The 23,391-nt window shown below is 32.5% G+C and overlaps 1 protein-coding gene across 1 annotated transcript; it reads right to left on the reverse strand.

Annotated features, from left to right (window-relative positions):
- Window positions 1–4,144: 4,144 nt before the first annotated feature.
- On the reverse strand, window positions 4,145–21,492 carry LOC129946571 (protein rhomboid). The gene is made up of 4 exons (XM_056056812.1): window positions 20,754–21,492; window positions 8,730–9,544; window positions 6,507–6,921; window positions 4,145–6,384 (listed from the first exon to the last, which is right to left on the reverse strand). The coding sequence occupies exons 2-4, from the start codon at window positions 9,036–9,038 to the stop codon at window positions 6,077–6,079; spliced, it is 1,032 nt and encodes a 343-aa protein (XP_055912787.1). The 5' UTR covers window positions 9,039–9,544; window positions 20,754–21,492; the 3' UTR covers window positions 4,145–6,076.
- Window positions 21,493–23,391: the final 1,899 nt, after the last annotated feature.

Raw genomic sequence — 23,391 nt, forward strand, 5'->3', positions numbered from 1 at the left:
AGTAATGACCTATCTGAAGTCGCAGTTTTATCGCAGCTGGAATGCCAAAATTGACCAAATTCCTGGCGCATCAGACGAATCAAGCTCATCGGTGTGGTCCGTGCGCGTTTAAGTTAAGATTGCTTCAAAACAAATGCAGGGACGTACGTTGATCCGTTCTTTGATTTTTTTTTTTTTTATTTTCGTCCCTAAACGAATTCGTTTCATTATTGTCGCTGCGATCGACATTGTCTTCATCGGTGGCGGCGGCGGTGGTTGAGACTGCGTCCACTCCGCATAGTCAGTGGATTGGTTGATAATGATGTTACGTCGTCGTTGTTCGTCGGCGGTGGCGGTGGTTACGGTTGATGACCACTCTCGATGTTGATGTAAAGACCCCTGGGGACATTTGATCACTAAATAAATGGTATTCCCTTGGGAGAGTGTATCCAATTTCAGAAGTTTCTTCGAAGAGATGAGTTCCTTACCTATTAAGGGATCATCATGATGTCGGCCGCTTCTGATTGAAATATCCAACCAAAGTAAATGTTCTTCGGTTTTGCCTTCCAATTGCATAGGATTTTATTTATTGATTCTCTGCCTTGGCTGACAGCTTCAGGGGCAAAGAGGTAAATCGCAAAATTTGTATCCTTAATTGTCATTTTGTGAAGGTGAAGTTTTAACAAGATGTTTGCTTAAATATTATGCAAAAAAATATATAGGTTTTTTTACCGTCTAAAATGGAACATGTCCTTGAACCTTTCGAAGACTTTCGACAAAATGCTTAGATGTTTTGAGAACAAGGTAACCTATTTTTTGTTTTGCATAAAATATCCCAACAAAAATTAGCATTTCAAAGCGATGAATTTATTTGCTTTGTTTCTTTGGTCTTAATATTTTTATGGTTGAGGAAAAACAACCCTTTTTTGTTTAAACGAAAAGCATTTAGAAGAAACATTTAAAGGTTGACAAGCCTTGAAGATTTGGCTACAAATATAAGGAATCTACATTTAAGAATTCACATAACGTGGTAAATATTCGTGAATTGTATTTTACATTTCCCACCGTTAAACAGATGGGTTCTAGAAACCCAATGTAATCGAATTTGAATAAGAAGTTAATTTGTTAAATTTTCAACAATTTTATTGATTATATAATTTCTCTCTTCTAAGAAGACCATAGTTAAATAGCGTGTGGTCTAAAGCATCACAATTATTAACATCGCGTTTTCCTTAAAATCCTCTTTTGGAATCCCGCTTTCTAAATCCCTAAACTTCTTTCTATCCCGCTTTTTTAATCAAAGCAAACTGGTTTAAAATAATGGGGAACCGCATCGGAATCTTGGTTTTTAAAATTCCGCTTTTCAAAAATTCAAACAAAAATAGATTAAAAGCCAGCCTTCTAAAATACAGATTTTTTTAAATCCATTTTTTTCAAATTCTGATGGCTCAAGATCCTGCTCACTGCTTTAAAAAAAACTCAAAGATTCCCATGTATCTCTGCAATTATTATCAGTTTGACAGCTGTCACTGCCACTTGATTTTTGCTCACTTTTTTTTCAGCCATTTCACAATGAACAGACTTATTCCCGAATAACGTCTGCAAATCGTTAAAATATTTAACAAAAACCGGGTTTCGGTTTGCTTGACGCACCAATTTAATCAATTTATTAAAGAAACAGATTTGAAGGGTGCATTTTATTGAGTGGTGGGCCTTTGCGCAAAGCTTTCAACCATATGACTTTTTTTGTGGGGTTATATGAAGTCGCTTATCTACGCACATAAACCCGGAACGACTGATGCCTTAAAAGAAAAAAATTCGGAGCGATAGACGTTATATTGTTGAATTTAGTAATTCTGGTGGCCCCCAGGGTAGTCACCTTGGTCCTATTCTATTTGTTTTATTTATAAATGACTGGGTTTCGATTATGCATCATTCGTCGGTCCTAATATATGCTGATGACATTAAAAATTTGAAAAAAAAATAATAACTCTACATCTGATTGTCTTCTTTTGCAAGAAGACTTAATATTATTCAGGGAATGGTGCAATAATAATCGTCTTGTTTTAAATGTTGACAAATGTAAAACCATGATTTTTGCACGCAAAAATGTTTCAATCGTTTTTAGTTACATGTTTGATTCTTGTCCTTTAAGTAGAGTGTATGTATTTTCTGACTTGGGTGTTGTCTTAGATCCTACACCAACATTCAATGAACATAATTAACTTCACTGTTGAAAAAGCAAATAGAGTTCTGGGTTTTATTAAGAAATTTGGCGTGATTTCCTTGATCCATATGTTTTGAAATTACTTTTTGTTTCATTTGTAAGACCAGTCCTGGAATATGCCTTTACAGTATGGTCACCTTACTACTCCGTACACGTCACAAGACTGGAAGCCATTCAGAAAAGATGTTTGCGTTTTCGTCTACGATCCCTTCAGTAGTTTCATGATATTCCTACATTACCGCCTTATTCACAGAGACTTTCTCTTATAAATCTTCCTTCTTTGTCAAATCATAGGATGTACTTGCAGTTTTGTTTTATTGTGGACAAATTTCATCACCATCAGTTCTTTGTAGTTTTAACTTTAGTTTTAGTCGTTCAAGTATAAGACTATAGAAGCCATTGAATACTAATTTTAGCAGATCAAACTATGGTCTACATAGCCCCTTAAATCAATTAATTGAAATCATCAATAAATTTTACTCTTGCATTAATTCACCAAATGATAATATAAAAAGTATAAATTGCAAATTAAAGTTCTGCAACAGTCTAGTTTAAGTTTTTAAATTTTAAGTAAATATTAAGAATTGTTAACGTTAGTATTAAACGAATTATAAATAAATGATTAAAATTGCTGGCATACGGCCCTAAAGTGATCCCTTACGGCAAAAATTTGACAAAAAATCAAGCCAGCCATGTCGACCCCTTTCCCGATATCATTAATAAAACATAATGGCTAATCCTTATCTCTATAAAAAAAGATAGATTATTGGCCAAAACACTTACATCGTATGCGCTTTATTTTTTCTTAAAACAACACGTCCAAAAAAAATGCCCTTATTAAACAGAATTCTGCTTCTTTTATAACAATATGTAGGTTGTGTCTTAGTGTAATTTTACTGTTTTTTGCTATGATTCGAAAGTGTAATAAATATATGATAACAAATGTGTGAAAATTGGGCGTACACCACGCCCAGAGTGTATAATTTCAGATTTTCTATCTTTCTCTTTATACACATCAACCTCTTTCATTATGTTAAATCTCATCATTCAATACAAGAATCAGATGTGTTCCATATAAAACACATGAAATTCACGCCCCCTTAAGTTCACACTTTTAGTGCCTAAATTAAGCTTGTTGTGTACATTTGTAGTTAGTCCTATCAGTCTACTGAATTTCATTAATCTAAAATACTTAAAGAATCGAACTAATAGATATTTTAAATCATCTGTAGCATAAGAAAGTGGGTGGATACCACGCCCCTGAGTGCACAGTTTTAGTTCCTAAATTGTGCTTGTTATGTAAATTTGTAGATAGTCCTATCACTCTACTAAATTTCATTGTTCTAAAACACTTTAAATTATCCAATTAATAAATATTTTGAATCATACGTTTCATAAGAAAGTAGGTGGATACCACGCCCCCTAAATAAAAAAACAATCGGTTGATTTTGTTTCTTTCTACTGCACCACCAGATCTACCTTCGAAGTGCTTTGTATGTAATTTATTATGATTGATCAGTCAGGCAGGGAGCCAGTAACTTTACGATTTTGTAAGTTCTGAATCTCGGAAACTACTTGTGTTATTAAGATGAAACTTTGTACAATGGATGACCTCATCGAAGTTTTTGAAAAATTCAAATGTGTATTAGTTCTAAAGTTAGAAGCCGGCGGGAAACCAACTAAGTTTGTTCTTGTAAAATGGTAGGCGTGCCAGAACTCTGGACTCAACACTGTCCTCTTTAATCCTTTTTGTATTTCGATTTATTTCTGACTTATCTGAAAATATCCTTGAAAGCTTACCTGTTACCTCATAATAAATTCCAATCAACCATAAAATAGTGGAACCATCTTCAAACCAAAAACAGCATTCCTCCCAAACGACAAGAAGTGAAAAAATTCAACACCATCCTTTCGAACATTAAAGAAAAAAACTTTAAATTAATTTTTTTAATAATTTAGTTTTGTTTTATTGATTTTTTTGTTATTATTTTGATATTTTTTGTAACATATACTATTTTTTGGCAGTGTTTTCATCTCTTTTATTTTTTGTTTTGACAATAACTTTGTTTTGTTTTATTTGTTTATAATAATTGTTTTGCATCAGCAGCGACAATATTTTTGTTTCATGTTTTTGTTGTTGTTGTGTTTTTCTTTGCAACGAAAAAAGGGGGTAATTTTTACATTGATGATTATTACAATATACAAATGATTAATTCATATTTTTCTTTTTCTTCTTATATCGTTGATAAATGTTTGCAGAACAAAAATTTTAATTGGTATTCTTAGTGGACATATTTTTTTTATAGTTTGAATCTAATTTTACATTTACATACAAATTTTATTTATTTATTTTTTGTTTGTATTTCTTTGGTTTTTTGAATTCTTCTTTTCTATTTCATTTATATACTTTTTTTTTAACTTTACATTTAAAACAAAAAACTAACAAAAATTTAATATGAAACGGAAGATATTCGTTGTATTTTTTTTTCTTCTTCTATTTTTTACTTCTTCAATTATTGAATGTATACAATTATTTTCTTTGAAATTAACAAAACAAAAATATATATAATATTAATAATAATAATAATAATAATAAAAAAATAACAAATAAATAATGTTAATAATAATAATAATACTCTTTTGTGTTTCTCTTTTCTTTTTTAATTTTGTTAAGCCTTTTGAAGAGTCAGTTTTTCTTTTGAGTCAGTTGGTTTTGTTTTAACAAATTAATAAAAAATAAGATATAGTAGGATATTTGGCGGCTTTCGTTTTTTTTGTATATAAATTAATAATCTTTTCATTTTGTTTCTTTTTGTTTATAATTTATCAACAACCTTAAACTTATTAGATATTTCTTTATAATGATATTTTATTTTACTAATTTTATACTTTTTGTTTTGTTTTTAGCTTTAAATTTAATAATATTGAATTGTCGACTAGTTTTAAGTTATAATATTAATTTTTTGTTTCTTTTTTTAGCTTGCTTGCGAAGAAGAATTAAGGATTCTATTTTTTTGATTTTCTTTTGTTTTAATTTATGATTTTTTGAAAAATCATTTATTCAGCTGTAGGTTTTTTAATAGTTTGTAATTTTGTTTTTGAGCTGATATTGAAAATTAATAAATAAAAAGAGAGAGAGTTAAGTGACTTTAAAACTGCAGTAAACCACAAGTCTACACAGAAAAAATCACCACACTGCGTTTTGCGGTTTTTCGTGTGATTTTGCGCATTCGAAAAAGAAGAGACGAAGAGAAGGGAGGAGTATATAGTGGAAAATTAACTATTTCACTTTCTTTTTTACACACTTTTCCATTCTTTTATGTTATATATTTTTAAATGTATATTTACACAAATATTTTCTAGCTTTATTTTTTGGATTTGAGTTTTTTTTATTTTCATTTGTTACTAACTTACGTTTTTATTTTTCATATTTCTTTATACAAATCAGTCTTTGGTAATATCACAACAGTTTGTTTCACGTTTTGGGATCAATTTCATAAATTAATATTATTAATTGAGAATAATTATATAGATACTTAAAATTAATTGAAAAAAAAAATATATATAACATTTAATAATAATAAAAAAAAATAAACAATAAAATATATTTGTATTTATTTAATATAGGATAAACTTTAATTTATTAGTTTTTATTTTCTTTTGCGAGTGTTTTTTTCTTTGTTAATTAATTAAGGAAATTATTAGAGAGGCGACTTAGAGAGACAGAATAAATTATAAAATAAAAAAAATTAGAACTTCAAGAAATAAAACAAACAAAAAAAATAAAAAAAAAATTCTTAATAAACAAAACATTAAAATTAATTATACAAAGTTTTTTTTTTTTAAATAATTATTTGTTTAGTATTTATTTTACGAAACACCCAAATCATGAAGCAAATGTTGTCTCATTACTTCACCCTCTTCTTCGAGTATTTGCGCAGTCACTGTATTTATTAAATTAAAAACAATTGCGAATATTGTAAATGCTGTATAAACACCTAACGCTAGCCACCACATAAGATTCTCATGGGTTTTATGTTCGAAATTTTTTAAAACTAATAAACCTATTGTTAGACCAGCTAAGGCTCCTGTTATATGTGCAATGTATGATACAGCGGGAGCTTTATTCGGCTCATTTACGTATTGGGAATAAAGTGCATATCCAACGTCACATGATACTGAAATGAAAAAAAAAAGGAATAATTGGTTAGTTAACTTCAAAATCAAAGAAAGGACTTTGTAAAGTGATAATTGGTTTTAAAAAAAAGTGAAGGTTAAGGAAAACAAATATAAAACTTACCAAATATAAGCACCGATGCCAACTTGGACACAGCATATCTCATTTCTCCAAAATTCAGCAATAAATTCGCCAAACTCGCTGCCAATAGCGCATAAACTCCACCACTAGCCCCAACTAGATACACCTCCGACTCAACAACACTCGTTCCCAGTGAACCGGCAAACACTCCGGCTAAATAAATGCACGCAATTCGTGCCGATCCGTGCACGGTTTCAAGGGGCAACCCGAATAGCAATTGCACCACAACATTGAAGCCCAAATGGAACCAATTCGCATGCAGCACCATATACGATACGAAACGCCAAATCTCCTGACGACGATCCGGTCGATAAATAAGCACCGAATCCTGGGATATTGGGATATTTTGTTCGGGTTGGAAATCTACTGTCATGTAGTCATAGAGAAAGACACCAATCTGCAATAAAAAAATAAGAAAATATAAACATTAAACATTTATAAATAGAAAAAATGGAAGAAGGAGAAGAATGAAATGAGGCTTTAATAAATCTTTTAAAATGCCATAAGTCGAGTTTCCATGACACAGAGACACAGACATAAGGGTGTGCTCACAATGTCTGCTCGATGTCTCCCCAATATGTCTTGCTGGTTCATGATGGACAAACAGACGGAACTGAAGGGCCGGGCAGTAAAAAAGATGAAAGGAATCATCAGAAAGAGGATATGAGGGCCTAGAGCCAGAGCCAAGCCATAGCCATAACATAGACAGCTCTAGTGATGAGTTGCAAGTTGTGGGTAGATAACTTACTTATAGGATATATTGGGTGTTCATTTTTCAATTCTTCTTCAATGTTCATTGTTCTTTTAAGAGAAGAGGAGAAAGAAGGTATAACAGACCAAGAAGAGTCTTTGACAAGCCCTTAGGTGCCAAAATGAAGTAAATTTAATCAATCTAATGCGAGAACTTCAACCCTCATATAGTTTTCTTCTATAAAAGGCAATTTTTGTCTCTCACTCCCATATAAATTGATTGGGCATAAAACAATAGATTGGGAGGAGCGGAAGGGGGGGTTTTAATCTCTCTTTTCGTTTATGCTTTTTCCGACTTTCTATTAACAGGTTTGTGTTTCTCCTTTTTCGTTGCAGAAATATAAAACACGCATTCTTCTAGAAAACATAGGAAAAAGGGGGTGAAAATAGTTGTGACATACTTAAGCCCCCTTTTTTCCAACTAAAAAGCCACCCACCTTTTTTTTGCTTTATACTCTCTCTCTCTCTCTTTCTCTTTGAAAAACAAGTTGAAAGTTTTCAAATTTGTTTTGTGTTGTGGTTTTGTTTTTCCTAGCCATAAGTGTGAGACTTTATCGATGCCAGACAGATTCTTCGACTATACATCACAGGGGTTGTTATACTATATACACAAGTAAAATGGGTTTTCCTGGTTTATAGTACATATAGTATAGAAAATGTAAAGAGGGTTTAGGTTGCAAGGATTGATAGTTTATTGCCCTTTCTTCATAAAACTTTTATTGTAATGAATGAGTTGGCGTCTTGTGTGTTGGCTCTTTTTGAAGAAAATTGTTATTTGTCTGTGACGACTTAAAAGACGACGACATGGAGTCTCTTTCTCTTAAAGGCACATCCAACTTTAGGGGTTGAATGGAGTCCCAGTCCTACATAGGCAAAAAGCAATCTAATATCAGTATTTAGATATTTATGTATTCTTAAATTTTTGTCTCTATTTGTGTGTCACATTAATTCAGCAATCAATATTAAATTGAATATAATAGGACCAATTAAAGAGCCCTGTGGTACATCGGTTTAATTCATTACAATAAGATTGAATTTCAAAAATAAGAAATAGTTTTTGAGGGCATAATACAATTAATTTTCTTTGTTGTTTGGGAATTTTATTTAGTGTAGTAAAATAACTGAAAATATCTATTTCCGTTATCTTAAGACTCAATTAAAGGAAGGCAATTGAAAGAGAATTTCCTTTAAATCAAAAGAAATGGTCCTAGATAGCAATCTTGTGGCATTTCATTCTGGGGTTGTTTTATATTTATTCATACAAAACTTAAATTGTTTGAGAATTACAAAATTTGAAGGAGGAATTGTATTGAATTAAAAGAAGTGACCCTAGATGACAACCTTGTGGTATTTCATTTGAAGATTAATGAATTTAAAGGAAACTCGAGTTTTTTTGGCATTTTAACAGAATTTAGTTTGAAGAAATTTGAAAGTTATAAAGAAACAAAAACTCACCTCAAGTAACGATATCATTATCACAAACAATGGCGGTGGACACCATCTATCATAGTCGGCGAGATATTTTTTCTCCTCTTCCGAACTATAAGTAATTGCATTCTCCACATAAGTGTTGTCATCTGATGGAATATCAATGACAGTAGATTGATGGTATTGATGATGATGATGATGATGGTGATTGTGATGCTGGTGTTCTTGTTCCTGATCTTGATCCTGCTCCTGATCCTGTTGTTGTTGTTTGTCTTCCTCGTCTTGATCTTGATCTAGTGGTCTAATGGGTTGCTGTTGGACCATACTTGATGACATTTGTCAAGTTAGGTTCTTCTTTTCTTTTCAATAAAGTTGGTTTTTAAGGTTTTTTTGCAGGTGAATCTAAAATTTCACTCTGCAAATGTAATCCTTTGACAAATATTCGATATCATCGAATTGAATTAACAAAGGAATATTGATGGATAATGGGGAGGAAGTGCTGATTTACTTCTTTCTTCTTCTTCGCTTCGCCCCAACATGGAATAAATCCTCATCAATTATTTGCAAAATTCAGAAAATGCTGTTTGTCAGTCAATTCGAATTCGAATTGGAATTGGGATTTCCTTTTTTTTATTTATTTATTTTTCTGTTGGAAAATTCTAGCAGACGCCAGAGCACTCCTTTTTTAGCAGCTACAATTTAGTGTCGCGGATGTCGCTGTCGAGTAATTAGACATCGATGTTTGCCTTGCTTTGAGATCTTAACAGACGCACAGAACGCACTTCTTCTTCTTCTTCTTCTTAGTTTATAGGTATACGAAGATAAATAGACAGACGGAGAATCTGCAATAAGAATTAAAAAGAAAAAATTCCAAAATTAGAAAATGCAGTCCAAGGTTAATTTCAACACAACAACAAAAAAATCGAAAATGTTTTTCTTCTTCTACGTCTTGTTCTTGGTGTTGGCAGCAAAAGAATTAAAAATAGACAAGAAAAGAAAAGAAGAAACTTTAATGGCAGACACTTCAAGGTACCTTCCCTCTTTTTAGTCTTTTATACAAGTACCTACCACAGAAAAGAATACACAGAGAAAATGTCATCCAAGTTGGCAGTGAAAAAAGAAAGAAATGCAACAAACAGAAAAAAAGGATAAAGAAAAGAAAAACAGAATGCAACAAAATTTTCTTCGCCTTGACGCCACCATTCATCATGAAAATGAATGGAATAAAGTTTTTTTGCTTGTTTGGCAGTGGCAGCCTCATTATGTACCCATTCCTCTATATGTCACCTACCCTCCCACTCACACCAACCCCCCTCCCCCTTGGGTATCTTTACACAGCATTTTCGCAAAATTTTCCTATTTTCAAAGCCAAAAAAAAACAAGAGAGAAAAGAATTTTAGGTAGAAAAAGGACGAAGAAAAGAAAAATTGCCGCAGAATTTTCCTTCTTTTTCTTTCATGTCGTGTAGTCGTTGTCGTTTTAGTTTTCGTCGGTCGGGACATTTGCCAACCCGACTTAGAGTCTCCTCTCTTACATATACATAGTTCAAAAATGAGCGTGTACCAGTGTAGGTAGATATATCCTTTTTTTCGACAAACTATAAGTTGCAATTGTATGTTTGATCAAAAAATATATAGGGAGTAGCTACCTAAGTAAAGTACAACCACCCCCACTCCTCCCTTAACCCCCTCGCCATGACTGAAAATTCAACCCCTCTTGGAAAACTATTTTCATGTCTAGACCTTGGCTATGCGCGATAGCATGTTTTCTTTGATTTTCATTTTATTACCCTTCCTTTTTTAATTCTTCTATTTTTGCAACCCTTTTTATTTTTTGAAAAACAAACTCCTTCGTGGTTTTTATTTCATTCGTTTTACTTTTCTTTTTGGCAAACAGGAAACAGAAAAGCACACACCTTGGCAAAGTGCAAAAAACTGTTTAAGGGTGGAAAAACAGAAAAGTTTGCAATTTAAATAATAAAAAAGGATCTGTCAGATATGCATACATATAGAAAACATATGGCCTGGCCAAGGTAGTGAGGTATAGATATAATCTAGATACACATCATCATCAATTAAACAACTCCTGCCGCTGCCACGACGCGATGGCCAACAACGTCTAGGACGACGACGACGACGTATATTATAGGAAGGAGCAACAAAAATGGCCAACAGAGAGTACACGTGGAAGGAGCAAACAAATAAACAAATGGGTCTTCCTTCAAAAAATAGAAGAAAATAAAAACAAGGAAAAAGGAACAAGCATGGATGGCGACTGAGGTGAGCTTTGTTGGTGGCAAAAGTCGTCGTCAGCGTCGTCCATGGTGATCTATGTCGACTTGATGATGGTGGCAATATAATGATTAAGTTTCTTAACCTACCAACAGACTGGCACACACCCCAAATGTCCACAACGACGACGACGACGACAGAAGCACCAGCAATAGAATATTATACAAAAAACAGAAGAAATTAATCGAAAACAGATTGACCACCAAAAGGGATGCAATGGGAGAGCGGTTAAGGGCGCTTTTTTTAGACAGACGGACGCTTTTTTTGTCAGCCCTTCATTTTTATGTTTCTTTTTTTTAGGGTTCAACTTCGTGCTTCGTTGTTGGTGGTTTGTGGTGTTTTCTTTTGTACCTCTTGTCCCAGCAGCGACAGCTATCATTCGTGTGGGCATAATACACCTGTGTTCGTATATATGTAGGTATACGAGTAAATTTTAAGGGTAGCAAAAATGAGTTTTTGATATGTGCCTTATGCACACGTGAGCGAGTATTTTATAGGTACCAAACCCAACTCTTGCATAGTTAAGTACCTTGTATCTATATAAATTTATATATGTACATAAGTAAAAGGATACATTTTTGACAGGTGCACATTTTTGTTTTTTTTTTTTTTTGAAGGATTTTTCGACTTTAGGTACTCTGCAAGCTAACCTAACCATGACAAGCTGACGTGTTTACTGTTTACCACAGTATAGCTAGAACTTCATGGGGGGTTGAAAAATGAGAAATATACTAAATTATTTCTGATAAGCTTAATGGATGGAGTTTAGTTTTTTGTTTTTGTTGCTAAATGAAAAGTTGCAAATGAGAAAAGCCATGCAATGCAAGTTTTGTAAGGCCATCAAATATTTGTAAGGTTCAAAAGGGAGGTTCATTTCTTCTAAAAATAGCTAATCAATTTATTCCCGAAAATCAAATGAATTTAAACGCATTTCAATGAACTTTGAATCTTCAAGCGCCATCGCCCCATCAAGAGACATTCGTCGTCGTCTTCGTCTTCGTCCTCATCTTCATCTTGTGTTGGTCGTTTAAATTAAGTATCTACTAAAAAATAAAGACAAACAAAAAAAAAGCCATCTCTTGAGTCTTGAATCTGCCAGACTTGTCACATCCCATTTAGCACGCGGTGTTAATAAATCCCTCCAAGTCAATCGTTCTTTCTCAAATAAATAAATTTCACTCCAATTCATACCAAATTGTTTATTTATTTTTACTGGATTCTTCTTTTTTGTTGGAACTCTCCCCCAAAAATAGTTGACACTTATCAACGCTTTCAATTCTTCCAAGTTGCTCCCCCAAAAAACAAAAGATATTCTTGGTTTTTATATCGACTCGACTTGGTTCGACTGTCTGTCTGTCTGGTTTTATGTCTACCGAAAAGTGTGTGTTTTTTTTTGTTATTATGTTACACGACCGCCAGGGGGAGAAGAATGAGAAGCCTCCATCATCATTTTCAAGATATCAAAAATGAAAAAAAAAACAAGAACCAAGGAGCTGAGGAATGGACGAGTGGAATGAGATGAAAAAGATGAAGAAAAATTATGAATAAACCTCATAAACAAAAACCGTCTACCTCAAATATGCATATTTCAAACCTAATCTAAAGTCGCAGACACCTTTTAATTTTAAAGCTTTTGCATCTTTTTGTTTTTCTTTTTCGTCTGCAATTTAGTCCCGCCGCCGCCGGAGACAGATTTTTATAGAAGAAGAAATAAAAATAAACACAACACGATAAAAGAAAATATTGTTACAAAATTCTACTAAATTTAGCTATTTTTGATTTTTCAAATTTTGTTTTCAAATAAATTGTATTAAAAAAAATAATAAAAATAAAATGTGATATTTTATGTTTCTTCTTCTTTATTGTTTTGTTGTTGGTTTCTTTTTTATGTCTGATACATTACCCTCTTTAAAATTCCCTTAAAAAAAAAACTGAGACCAGGGAATTATTGTCTTCTTTGACAGGAGAAGACTCACAAGAAAAAAAAAAAACAGCACTAATATTGAAATTAACCGTCGAGACATCTGTTACCAATGTCATTTTCAGTTACAGACAACAAAAAAAAGTTACAGAAAAAAGAAGAAGCAGAAGACGAAAAAATGTAGAAGACCACCATCAGAGTGAAGAAGAAGAGGCAGGGCAAAAACTTCATTGCTCTTCTATTGATAAGGGTAGAGATTCAATAGGAAAAGCTTTGACAGCTTGTTTGCCTGGGAGGGGGCTTTGAAAGGGTGGCTAGAAGCAACATAACTATACTTATTTACATCATGCTTCGATAAAATATGTCGCGGGAATTGTTATAATAAAAATGAAGAAAGCACACACAAAAGGCAACTGACATTAGCATAAATCATTTTTGCTTAAAGCCCTTTAGCATAATCGATGATTGGGTGGCAGGCAGCCAGTATTGGGACTTGAGATTGAGCTAGGGCAGGCGGCTTGGGTATAGTATAAAGATGCTTAAATAATTATTTAAGGCTAACACATGTGCCGCAGAGGCGAGTACACATGACTATATGATATAGTATAGAAAACAAGAAGAAGAATGAGAAGAAGAACCTATTTTATACTTGGCGCCACAGCTGGCAATAGAATTTATACACATTTTTTTTAAATTCAATTTGATATCGTTTCATTGTTTTGTATTCACTAAAGAAGGCGGGAGCCCCACCAATAGGCAATAGATTTTGATTGAAGAGGGGGAAAAAAGCTATAGGATATCGCACAGGGACCGGAAGACACAAAGTGAAGAAATACTCATTCTTCAAATCAACGAATTCTAGTCAGGATTTCAATTTTCTTTCCTTCCTTCTTTATGACCCTCATATAAATTCGTATCTTGAAAATCGATAGGCACATTTTTTTCGGGTGAAAATATTGTGAATTCTTCATCGTAAATAGGGCGAATGAAATATGATTGATTTTTGATTTGATTTTTCACAATGTTTGTGCCCAATCTGAAGCGATATGAACTACAGTGAAAACGATGCTACATTTCACGCTAACCCTTCTGTTTTTTCCCAAGCTTCTATAGAAAGTTAAAAGAATGTGAAAAATATTTCCCTTGTGTTTTCACTCCACTCTCAGCAATTAAAAAAATAGTTAGAGAAATAAAATGAAAATTAATGAATGAACACAACTTTTTTACACAATCCGAAATAATAAGGGCCACATCCCTTAAGCAGTGAAATTTTAAAATTGTTTTCCCTAAAGCTGTTTCCCTTAAGATTTCACTAAACTCTCAGAAAGTAAAAAAAAAAAACATTGTAAAAAATAAGGAATGAATTTTCACCCGAATTGAAATCGTGAAAAAGAAAAGAGAAAATTAATGGAAACGAAAAAACTGCTTTGAAGAAAAACAAGCTAAATGAGGGAAGGTTTTATCTTGAGCAGCAAAACGCTTACATTTCGCAATTATTGTCTCTAAACTATTTCCCTTGAGATTTCACCGCACTCTCAGAAAGTAAGAACGATTGTGAGAAAATAATTACAAAATTTTCTATCAACCATCCAAAAATGAAATCAAAACCATGTCTAGCCATTTTGTTAAAGAAAAACCATTCCGTGACAGAATTACATGAGTTTCTTTTAATTTCACGACAGTGGTTATTAAAAATTAAAATAATAAATTATGAAAATTAAAAGAAGAACAATCATTATTTCACACATAAAATTATTATATTATTGTTTTATTATTTCGCTTCTTTTTCTTCATCAGTTTCATCAGTGTGTAGTGCGTGAATGCTTTCTCACGGGATTTGCTTTCGCTATTAACATTTTATTGTCTACATGCTTTCAAGTCATAACTATTTTTACTCTTCTTCATTTTTCTAGGTTTTGTTATATGTGCTTCGAGTCTTTTTGTGATCATAAATAATGAGCAATGTTAAGGCTGTTTTATTTTTTTTTTGTTTCGTTTTGTGTTAAATTGCATCTTATTATATGAACTCTAGACTTTTAGGAGTCATACAAACTCTTTACGCTTTTCTTAAGCAGATGGATATGAAAGCCTAAAACCAGAACAACTCATGAGTCGAAAACCTAGCAAAGCTAAGCATAATAAAAAAATAAAAGAAAAACGAAACTAAGAAAGAAACTTTGTATGTCGGTACAACAATTCGTTGCGGGTCAGTAATTACAAGTTTTTTCTACTTTATCATGTACCTACATATTTTCTTTTGTATCTTTTTCATGAGCTTCTTCTTTTTCATCTTTGCAACTATGCTGCTGTTATGTGCAACTAAGTACGTGATAGATAATGCACCACACCAGAAGTAGAGAGAAGGTTATTTCTATTTTTTTTTCCAAATGTATCTTAAAGATACTATAGATATGAATTGTTGTTAAAAAGATACAAATACAAAACTAAACAAAAATAAAAAATGAGCGCATTCATCCAATGCGAATTTTAGAGCGAACAAATCAAAAACTTGACGCTTTCTTCTTTTTTTGTTTCGTTTTTATTTGCAAAGAATATGGTGTCGACTCAAGTCGAGCCTCTATTGTTAGCTTCGATTATGTTTTGAGAACTAGAAAATGACAGTGGTTGATGTCGTAGATGAATGAGTCTTCCTGACCAATTTATGATCGGAACAGTAAAAAGAAACGTCTAATTGAGGGAAATTCAAATTATATGATTTAGATTGTCATCATCAAAAAATGTTTAAAGAATGAGGTCAAGTAACATCTTTGTCAATTTCAAATGATAAAGAAACAATCTTCTTCTTTAATTCTTCAACTTTCAACTATTTTAGAAGACTCTCCTAATCCCTTAGAACATAATTTTTCACGGTTAGAAGTATTATCATTGAAAATATACTCCCAGGAAGAAACCGTACAAAAGACTTCTATACCGACTTATATCAATTCTATTTTTAAATAAATGACTAATTTTCTTCTTCATTTTCCCATCGAAACGATCGATTAGATATCAATTTATCTATCTTCCTACCTATCTTCTGTATGAATTTTTATTGGATGCCAATGTCAATTTAATCGGCGGCGATAATAATCATCCAAGATAAGCCGTTTGCATTACAGTTGTCCGCTTGCAGCCAAATAGACAAGAATAAGAAGAAAAAATAGTATCTCACCTTGATAATAATGATTCTAACGTTCCACTTGATCTACAACTAAAAGGTCGTCCTCGCTTAGTGTTCGTCGTTAGTCGGTATATCTCTTAAAGAATTATCTTAAAACTGCACTCTTGATCGTTTTGAACATAATGAGATCTTGTTATGAAATGCAATTTATGTTGAAATGAGCAGCTATGTGAGGATGATTAAGAAAACAAGAAAAATGCAACGAGAAGAAAAGAATTTGAAAATTTTATGTGAGAACCAATTTATATAGATTCTTAGATATTATTACATCAGAAATTTAAAAATAACAGATCACATTGTGTGTGAGATGATCTTGCTATGTTTGGAAAATGTATTTAGGTAGGTAGGTAGGTTTTATAGGTACTTTAGTTTTTGAATATAATTTCAATTAAATTATCATCATTCTTTTTGTCAAAAAAAAGTCTCAAGAATGAACAACAAAAGGCCGTGTGTTGTTGTGTAGAAGGAGAAAAATAAAAACAAGATTTTCGTGTGGGCCCACGCTTGTCGGCTTGATTTGGGAGAACCTCAACCCCTACACACTATAAACATATTCTTCAATGAAAAATGTTGTGTTGTTTTACTGTTACTAGGTAGGTAGACGACAGAGGTTGGTATGTTACCATCAACTAACAATTATGATTTCATATAGAGAGTGAAGACCTTATATGTAAGATGACACACCTTGGGCGATATGTGAGAAATGTATGTTGCAACATTGGAGGTCTTGTCTTCATTCTTTTTAAAGTACACGCATGATGATCACCTGCTCAAGAGGCCCTTCTACATAATATTCTATAACAATAAGAGAGCGACTTAAATATGCCCTTAAGACCCGGGATGGAATACATTTTCGCGGAGAGTGTTTTTTTTTGTAAGAAATGTTCTTTATGGTTGTTCCGTTTTTTTATTTCCGTGTGAATTTCCGTCTTTCAATTCCCTCACTTTACAAAGTCCATCATATTACCTAACTACCATAATATTCAAGTCAATGGCATGGCTCAGGTTTGGTCGGGTATAGACCTGCCTATGGAAGGCATGGCACTGTCTGTGGTATAAAGTTGTTGTTATGTAATGATGCATGTGCGCTACCTGCTTGACTACCTTAAATGTATCTTGCCACCTTTTGCTCAACTTCCTCCTCATGGCCATACGTTCTTACTTCCATATGAAACTATACTACGATACCTAAGACTACCTTACCTATCCATTCATCCGTAACATGAGTAGACTTCTAATGGGGTGTGCATGATGAGCAAATACTATAAACGATATTGTTGTTGTTGTTATTGCTTGAAGGCAACTTTAGCCACTTTACCAAACCATCATACACACTCCACCTTCCACCACTCCTCGCCTCGTCTCTAATATTCAAAATAAAAGAAAAAGAAAAAGGGAAAGAAATAATATTTCTTTTATTTTATGATATGATGATTAAATGTATCTCGTTGTCTGAATTGAAGTAAAATATCTTCATCGTCATCATCAAGTCGTACTATGATGGGGATAGCTTTATTAAATTAACAGTTAACTCAATCAATGGCAATTTGTATACACATCTTTTGTTTTATCTTCAATTTTTGAATTCATATTCCTACACTATACAAAAGAAGAATGAAGACTTGAAATTATAAAGATAGAATAATTTTTAGCATTTTTTCTTCTTTTATTTTGAATGCAAAATGAAAAATAAATAAAAATATGCTCACAAAATGAAAACGAAAGGATGAAATTATAGTTTTTTTTTTTATTTATTTTATTTATGTTTGATGCAACAAAAGAATTTTAAAATGATGACAATGAAAGTGTAGGTAAGGAACATAGTACGTACCTATCATAAAAAAAAAGAAAAGAATTAAAAAAAAAAGAATAGAGAAAAGAAAATTTGTCGTTTGCCTTTGGGGAAATGAAAATATCAAGGTAGGAGAAGGTATGCTAGGAACGTATACACTTTTCTATAACTATTTATATTAATTTTTACTATGCTGAAAAATGTTTTCAAATTATTATGCATTTTTCTTTTAAGTACATTTTTGCACCTGTGAAAAGAATGTTTTTTTGATGCTGAGATGAATATATAAGAAAATATCTACTTTAATGAGAAAGAATTTTCTTTATTATGAATGAATGTTTTTAACTTAATTTTTTGTAGCGCTCATTATGTTATAAGGTATTGATTGAGCTTGAACAGCTTTAAGATAAACTCTATAAGCTTTAATATTTCAATGAACAATGATAATGAAACTTTTTGGAAGTAAGGTCAATGGACAATCTCCTTCTATTAATCTTCAAGTATCAAATGTTTTAGAAGACTCTCCTAATCCCTAAGAACATAATTTTTTACGGTTAGAAGTATTATCATTGAACATATACTCCCAGGAAGAAATAGTGCAAACGACTTTTACCGAATAAATGCCTAATTTTCTTCTTCATTTTCCCATCGAAACTATCGATTAGATATGAATTTATGAATTTTTATTGGATGCCAATGTCATTTTGGATGCTCATTATGTTATAAGGTATTGATTGAGCTTGGACAGCTTTAAGATAAACTCTATAAACTTTAATATTGAGACGTAAAATAAGTTAGATACGATTAAGATAGGATAGGGTTTTACCACCTTATTGTCTGTAGTTCTGAATAAGTTGCTAATAATTTTGAATCATTTCGGTTTCTACTTTGCCTATTTCTGGGAGTTCTATAATTGTGTAATTAAGATATAAGGACTTACTCCTTAATCAAGAAATGTCAGAAAAAGATTATTTAATTTCCAAGATTTCTGATAATTTTCTCAAGTATTGATAGATCAGGAAATTAAAATATAAACACATTTCACTATTCATTTTCACTTAGCAATCAAATTAGAAATGTTTTTGAATTGAAATAGAGACTCTTTGAAAAATCCAATCATAAATATTCTATCCTCAGATTTCTGACAGAAAAAGTGAGACATTTTATTTGGGAATACGGAAATTTTAAACATTTTAGAAATATAAACTTTCATCAATTTCCTTATAATATAAATATTTTACCCGAAATGAGGACAATTTTCAAGCTTATTCTAAAAACGTTCTCCTAATTTAAAAATGAAAACCTAAAGAGTTAACATTTTCGCAAAATTAGCAGAAATTTGGAAAAAAAAAATAAGACTCTTCTAAATATCATTTCAGAGACTCATGATACATTGACCTTAAAAGTGAAGTCTTTTGCTGACAAAGTCAATTTGTTGCAATATCCTGAAGACAATTATCAACCTAATACTTCTAAGATCTCGGAAATGTCGTTTTTCTTAGAAAATTGAAGCGAATTTCCTGTTTTTGGGTTTCAAAACCATGAGATTGTTGACCTGTTAAAAGTGACCTATTTGACTAACAAATGCAATTTGTTGCAATATCCCAAAGACTCTAACTTTGTATTTCTTAAGCGAATTTCTTGTTTTTGGGTTTCGAAACTCTGAGAATGTTGATTTTCCACTAAATACAAAGTTCATTTGACAGCTGTGAACAAGCTTACTGAGAAAAGCCTCAAAAGTCTTGGAAATAGGTTTAAAACTGACCAAATTCAGCTCTCATAAAAAGAACCTATCAAGGTAACCAAGTCAAAAGTCAAATAAGGTTTTTATATATTTTTGTAGGTATATGAAGTCACCGGCAAGAAAGATAAGGTTCCTGAGTCACATTTCATACCTACCTATTTACGTATACAAAAGTAACGAACATGAATGTAAACATTAGGTAAGTAATCCAACAACTTTAATATTCATGGCTGGCCCACCCCTTGGGATTTGGGACTTTCCAAAAGCCGCAAAATTAAAAAAAAAAAAACACTCAAATTCTCAAAAACTCGCACTATCATAAAATAAACTACAAAATTTTGCCTAGAAACCACAACAACAAATAAGATAGGTACAACAAAAGTATTCCCCAACTAGCCACTAGGTCACCCTTTGTTTTTTCTACATCATCGCACTCGCGGAGCCGAGCCGAGCCGCTGCCGCCTTGAAATACGTCGTCGTCGTCGTCGCCGTAAGTCGGAACAAGCAAGTGAAGTGAAGTGAGCAGCAGCAGATAGGAAGAAGGTACTAAAGAAGTCGCCATGCGACACCGTATTTGTTGTGCCAACATAATTGCCAACACCAGGCCAACCAACAAACATTTTTCCTTCTTCATTTTGTTGTTGTTTTATTTTTCATTTTCATATAAAAATAAAAATAAAAATACATTTCGATAAAAATTTCGCCTCGAATGCGATTACAACGAAGACGCTGAACGACTACGACCAAAATGTACAACAACAGCACCTGCCCAATATTTAATTGTAGAAAGGAACTACCGTTCGTCTGTCTTTTCGTTTTCCGTTTTGCGTCGTGCGTCCTTTTCCTGTCATTGCATTGCCATTGCCCCATTGACAGTTGTTGGTGCATATTTTGTATTATTATCAATTTTCATTAATAACAAAAATGTCATATACCTAATCATAGTTATAGTCACAGTCACTAAACTCTTCAGTCTTCAAAGTCCAAACTCTTTAAGCAAGGACATTGTTTTTGTTGTTGTTTATTGGTATGAATGAGAAATGACAACCGATATTATGTATACAAAAGAAAGAAGAGAACAAAACTCACTGAAGTGAAGGCTCTAAAAACTCAGTTACTCACCTTTATAACTGCAAATCAATTCATTCACGTGAAAAATGCCTTGAGGTTCGTTTTCCGATAAGTATTAAAATTTCTTTTATAGTAAACTTTTGTAGTTACAACTTTTTTGTTGTTTTTTTTGTGATCAATTTGAGAGAAGGAGAAAATCCGTTATTTGTTTGTTATTCTTTGATTTACACACTTTGCAGCTCAAAATAATGCTGCACTCTCGTATTTCAAAAAAAAAATATAATTTATTTATTTTTGAAAAATAAAAAAAAAACACACAATTTTTGTCGTTTTGGGATTTGACAGTTGAGTAAAATAATAATTGAAGAGAGTAATCCAAAAATATTTTTGTCACTTGTTTTATATTTCTTCACTTTTTCTTGCACTTTTCTTATTATTTTTTATTTTTGAAAATTTTGTCGAATTTTCTTTCTTTGAATTTTTCACTTGAGAGAATTTTTCGTTGACAAAAATTACCACAAATTATTTAGCGATTTGGAATGAGAATTTTCTTTTTTATAATATCCTTTTTGTTGTTTGTTAATATTTTTGGTCGAGAGAAAATTAAAAACACGGTTTCTTGGGAAAATTTTATATCCTTGCTCTGCAACGAACCGTTCGCAACTGAATGGGACTTGCTATCGAACGAATAGTTTTATAGAAAACACCTCCTCCGGCAGGCGATTCTTTTGCTTCTGGCACTGGCTCTGGCACTCATCAGGCAGACAAGCAGAGGCAGAGGCAGACAGTTGTGCTTGCCGTTGTTGTCGTGTCGTGGTCGTCGTACGTCGTACGTCGTATGTCGTTCGTCGTTCTTCAACATTCACGTTCACCGTTTTGTCTGCATTTCTCGTTGATGTTCGATGGAGGTTTGAGTTCGATATCGTTTCAGTGAATTGATATTAAAATGTATACAATTCCATTGCCTTCGGCTTCGTCGGCGGAGCGCGGCGTTTCAGATCGGCCTCAGAAGAATTCCCTTATCGTCTTTTCAAGTTTGGTGGGATTATAAAGAGAATGTTGAAACATGTTCGATTGAGTTTGAAGTTTGATTGGTTCGCTCTTTTGAATTAAAATTGCTCTTTTCTTCCCTCAAATCAATCAATTTAAAAACAAAAGTTTATATGAATCTGAGTCATTCTCATATTTCGCCTAAATATTTGTTTTATTTTTGTTTTGTGTTTATTTCGCTCACCTTGTTCGTTCGGTCTTTGGTTGTTGTTTGATTCAGTATTGGTATTGACTATCGAACATCGAGCCCTTGAGGTTTTTCTGGCTGCCTTTTAGGGTTTGTTGTTGTTTTTTCAATTGAAGTTTGATTTGGTCTTTTCTTTGGCATACCGTCGTATTTGTATCATTGGTTTGTTGTGTCTGTTCTCTGGTATAACATTGCATTGGCCCATGTTTGATTGACTACGAGGTGAGTTCTCTTTTTCTTTGGTCATGTTCTTCATGTAATTTTGATGGGAAAAAGGAGAATTGCGAGAAGTGAAAGGAAAGGTAAAACATCTGTGCAACCAAAGTACATCTGTTCTGTTCAGCGTTGTGCTAAAGTGCCCAATTGGGCCATTTGGCCCCAAGATTTATATTTTGGCCCCCTGCCCCGGGCCATCACCAAATGGCCCCAGAATCGTAAAATTTACAAACTAAAAACTAATTTTAAACAGAATAATAAATCATAACTTAAAAATTTTAGAAATTTGTAATTTCCAAGTAATCGATATTTACTATCATCCATATGCTATTTTTGCTGGACGCATTCATTGAAAAATTCAACACATCACATCGACTGACATTAGCAGATGCTAGCTGTCTCTCTCTCTATCTGTCTCAAACTTAAGTTCTTCAACTTCATCGACTCAGCCCAGCATACAATTATTTACTGTTATTTTTGTGAAATTTACATTGAGTTGTGTCTTGTGTCCTTGTGTATAATTTAAAGCTAAAAAATAAATAAATCCCAAACAGAAAATAAAAATGAGTATTGAAAGGTAAAATATATTATTTTGACACTATTTGTTCAATATCATTAGTGAAGAAATATAGATATTTTCAGAAAATAACAACATCTACAATTGATTCGTCAATACAAAAAAATGCTCGTGAAAAGGAAACCGAAGTCGCCACAACATCATTAGAAGAGCATTCAAATAAAAACCTATGCAATCCAATATCAAGTGTGGAAAAAATATCTTCTCATGAAGCAGAACCTGCAATGGAATGCGATTCTGAGTCCAGTTTAGCTTCTGAATCAGAAAGCCCAAAAAGTAAAAAACAAACGAAGAAAACCGATAGGGTGAATCGTTCAGAATGGCTAACACTGTTTCCATGGCTCAAGTTTTTTGATAAAAAACCATACTGCTCACTTTGTAAGGTATTTTTAGTTAAAAAAAAGTATAATTTGTCGCGACATGAAAAGCGAAAGGCACATCAAACAAATGCCAAGAAAAATGTAAACAAAACTACATTGGAAGATGCGTTTGAGAAATCTAAACTTTGTGAATCGAGAAATTTGGAAAATACAACTCTTCTGAAATGTTTAGCTTTTATAGCAGAACACAACTTGGCTATTTCACTTATGGATCATTTTCCTGATTTTTTAAGAAATGTATGTTCAGATTCCAAGACGGCTCAAAACTTTAAATGCGCA

The sequence above is a fragment of the Eupeodes corollae genome, chromosome 2, assembly GCF_945859685.1.
Source record: "Eupeodes corollae chromosome 2, idEupCoro1.1, whole genome shotgun sequence".
Lineage (NCBI taxonomy): Eukaryota > Metazoa > Arthropoda > Insecta > Diptera > Syrphidae > Eupeodes > Eupeodes corollae.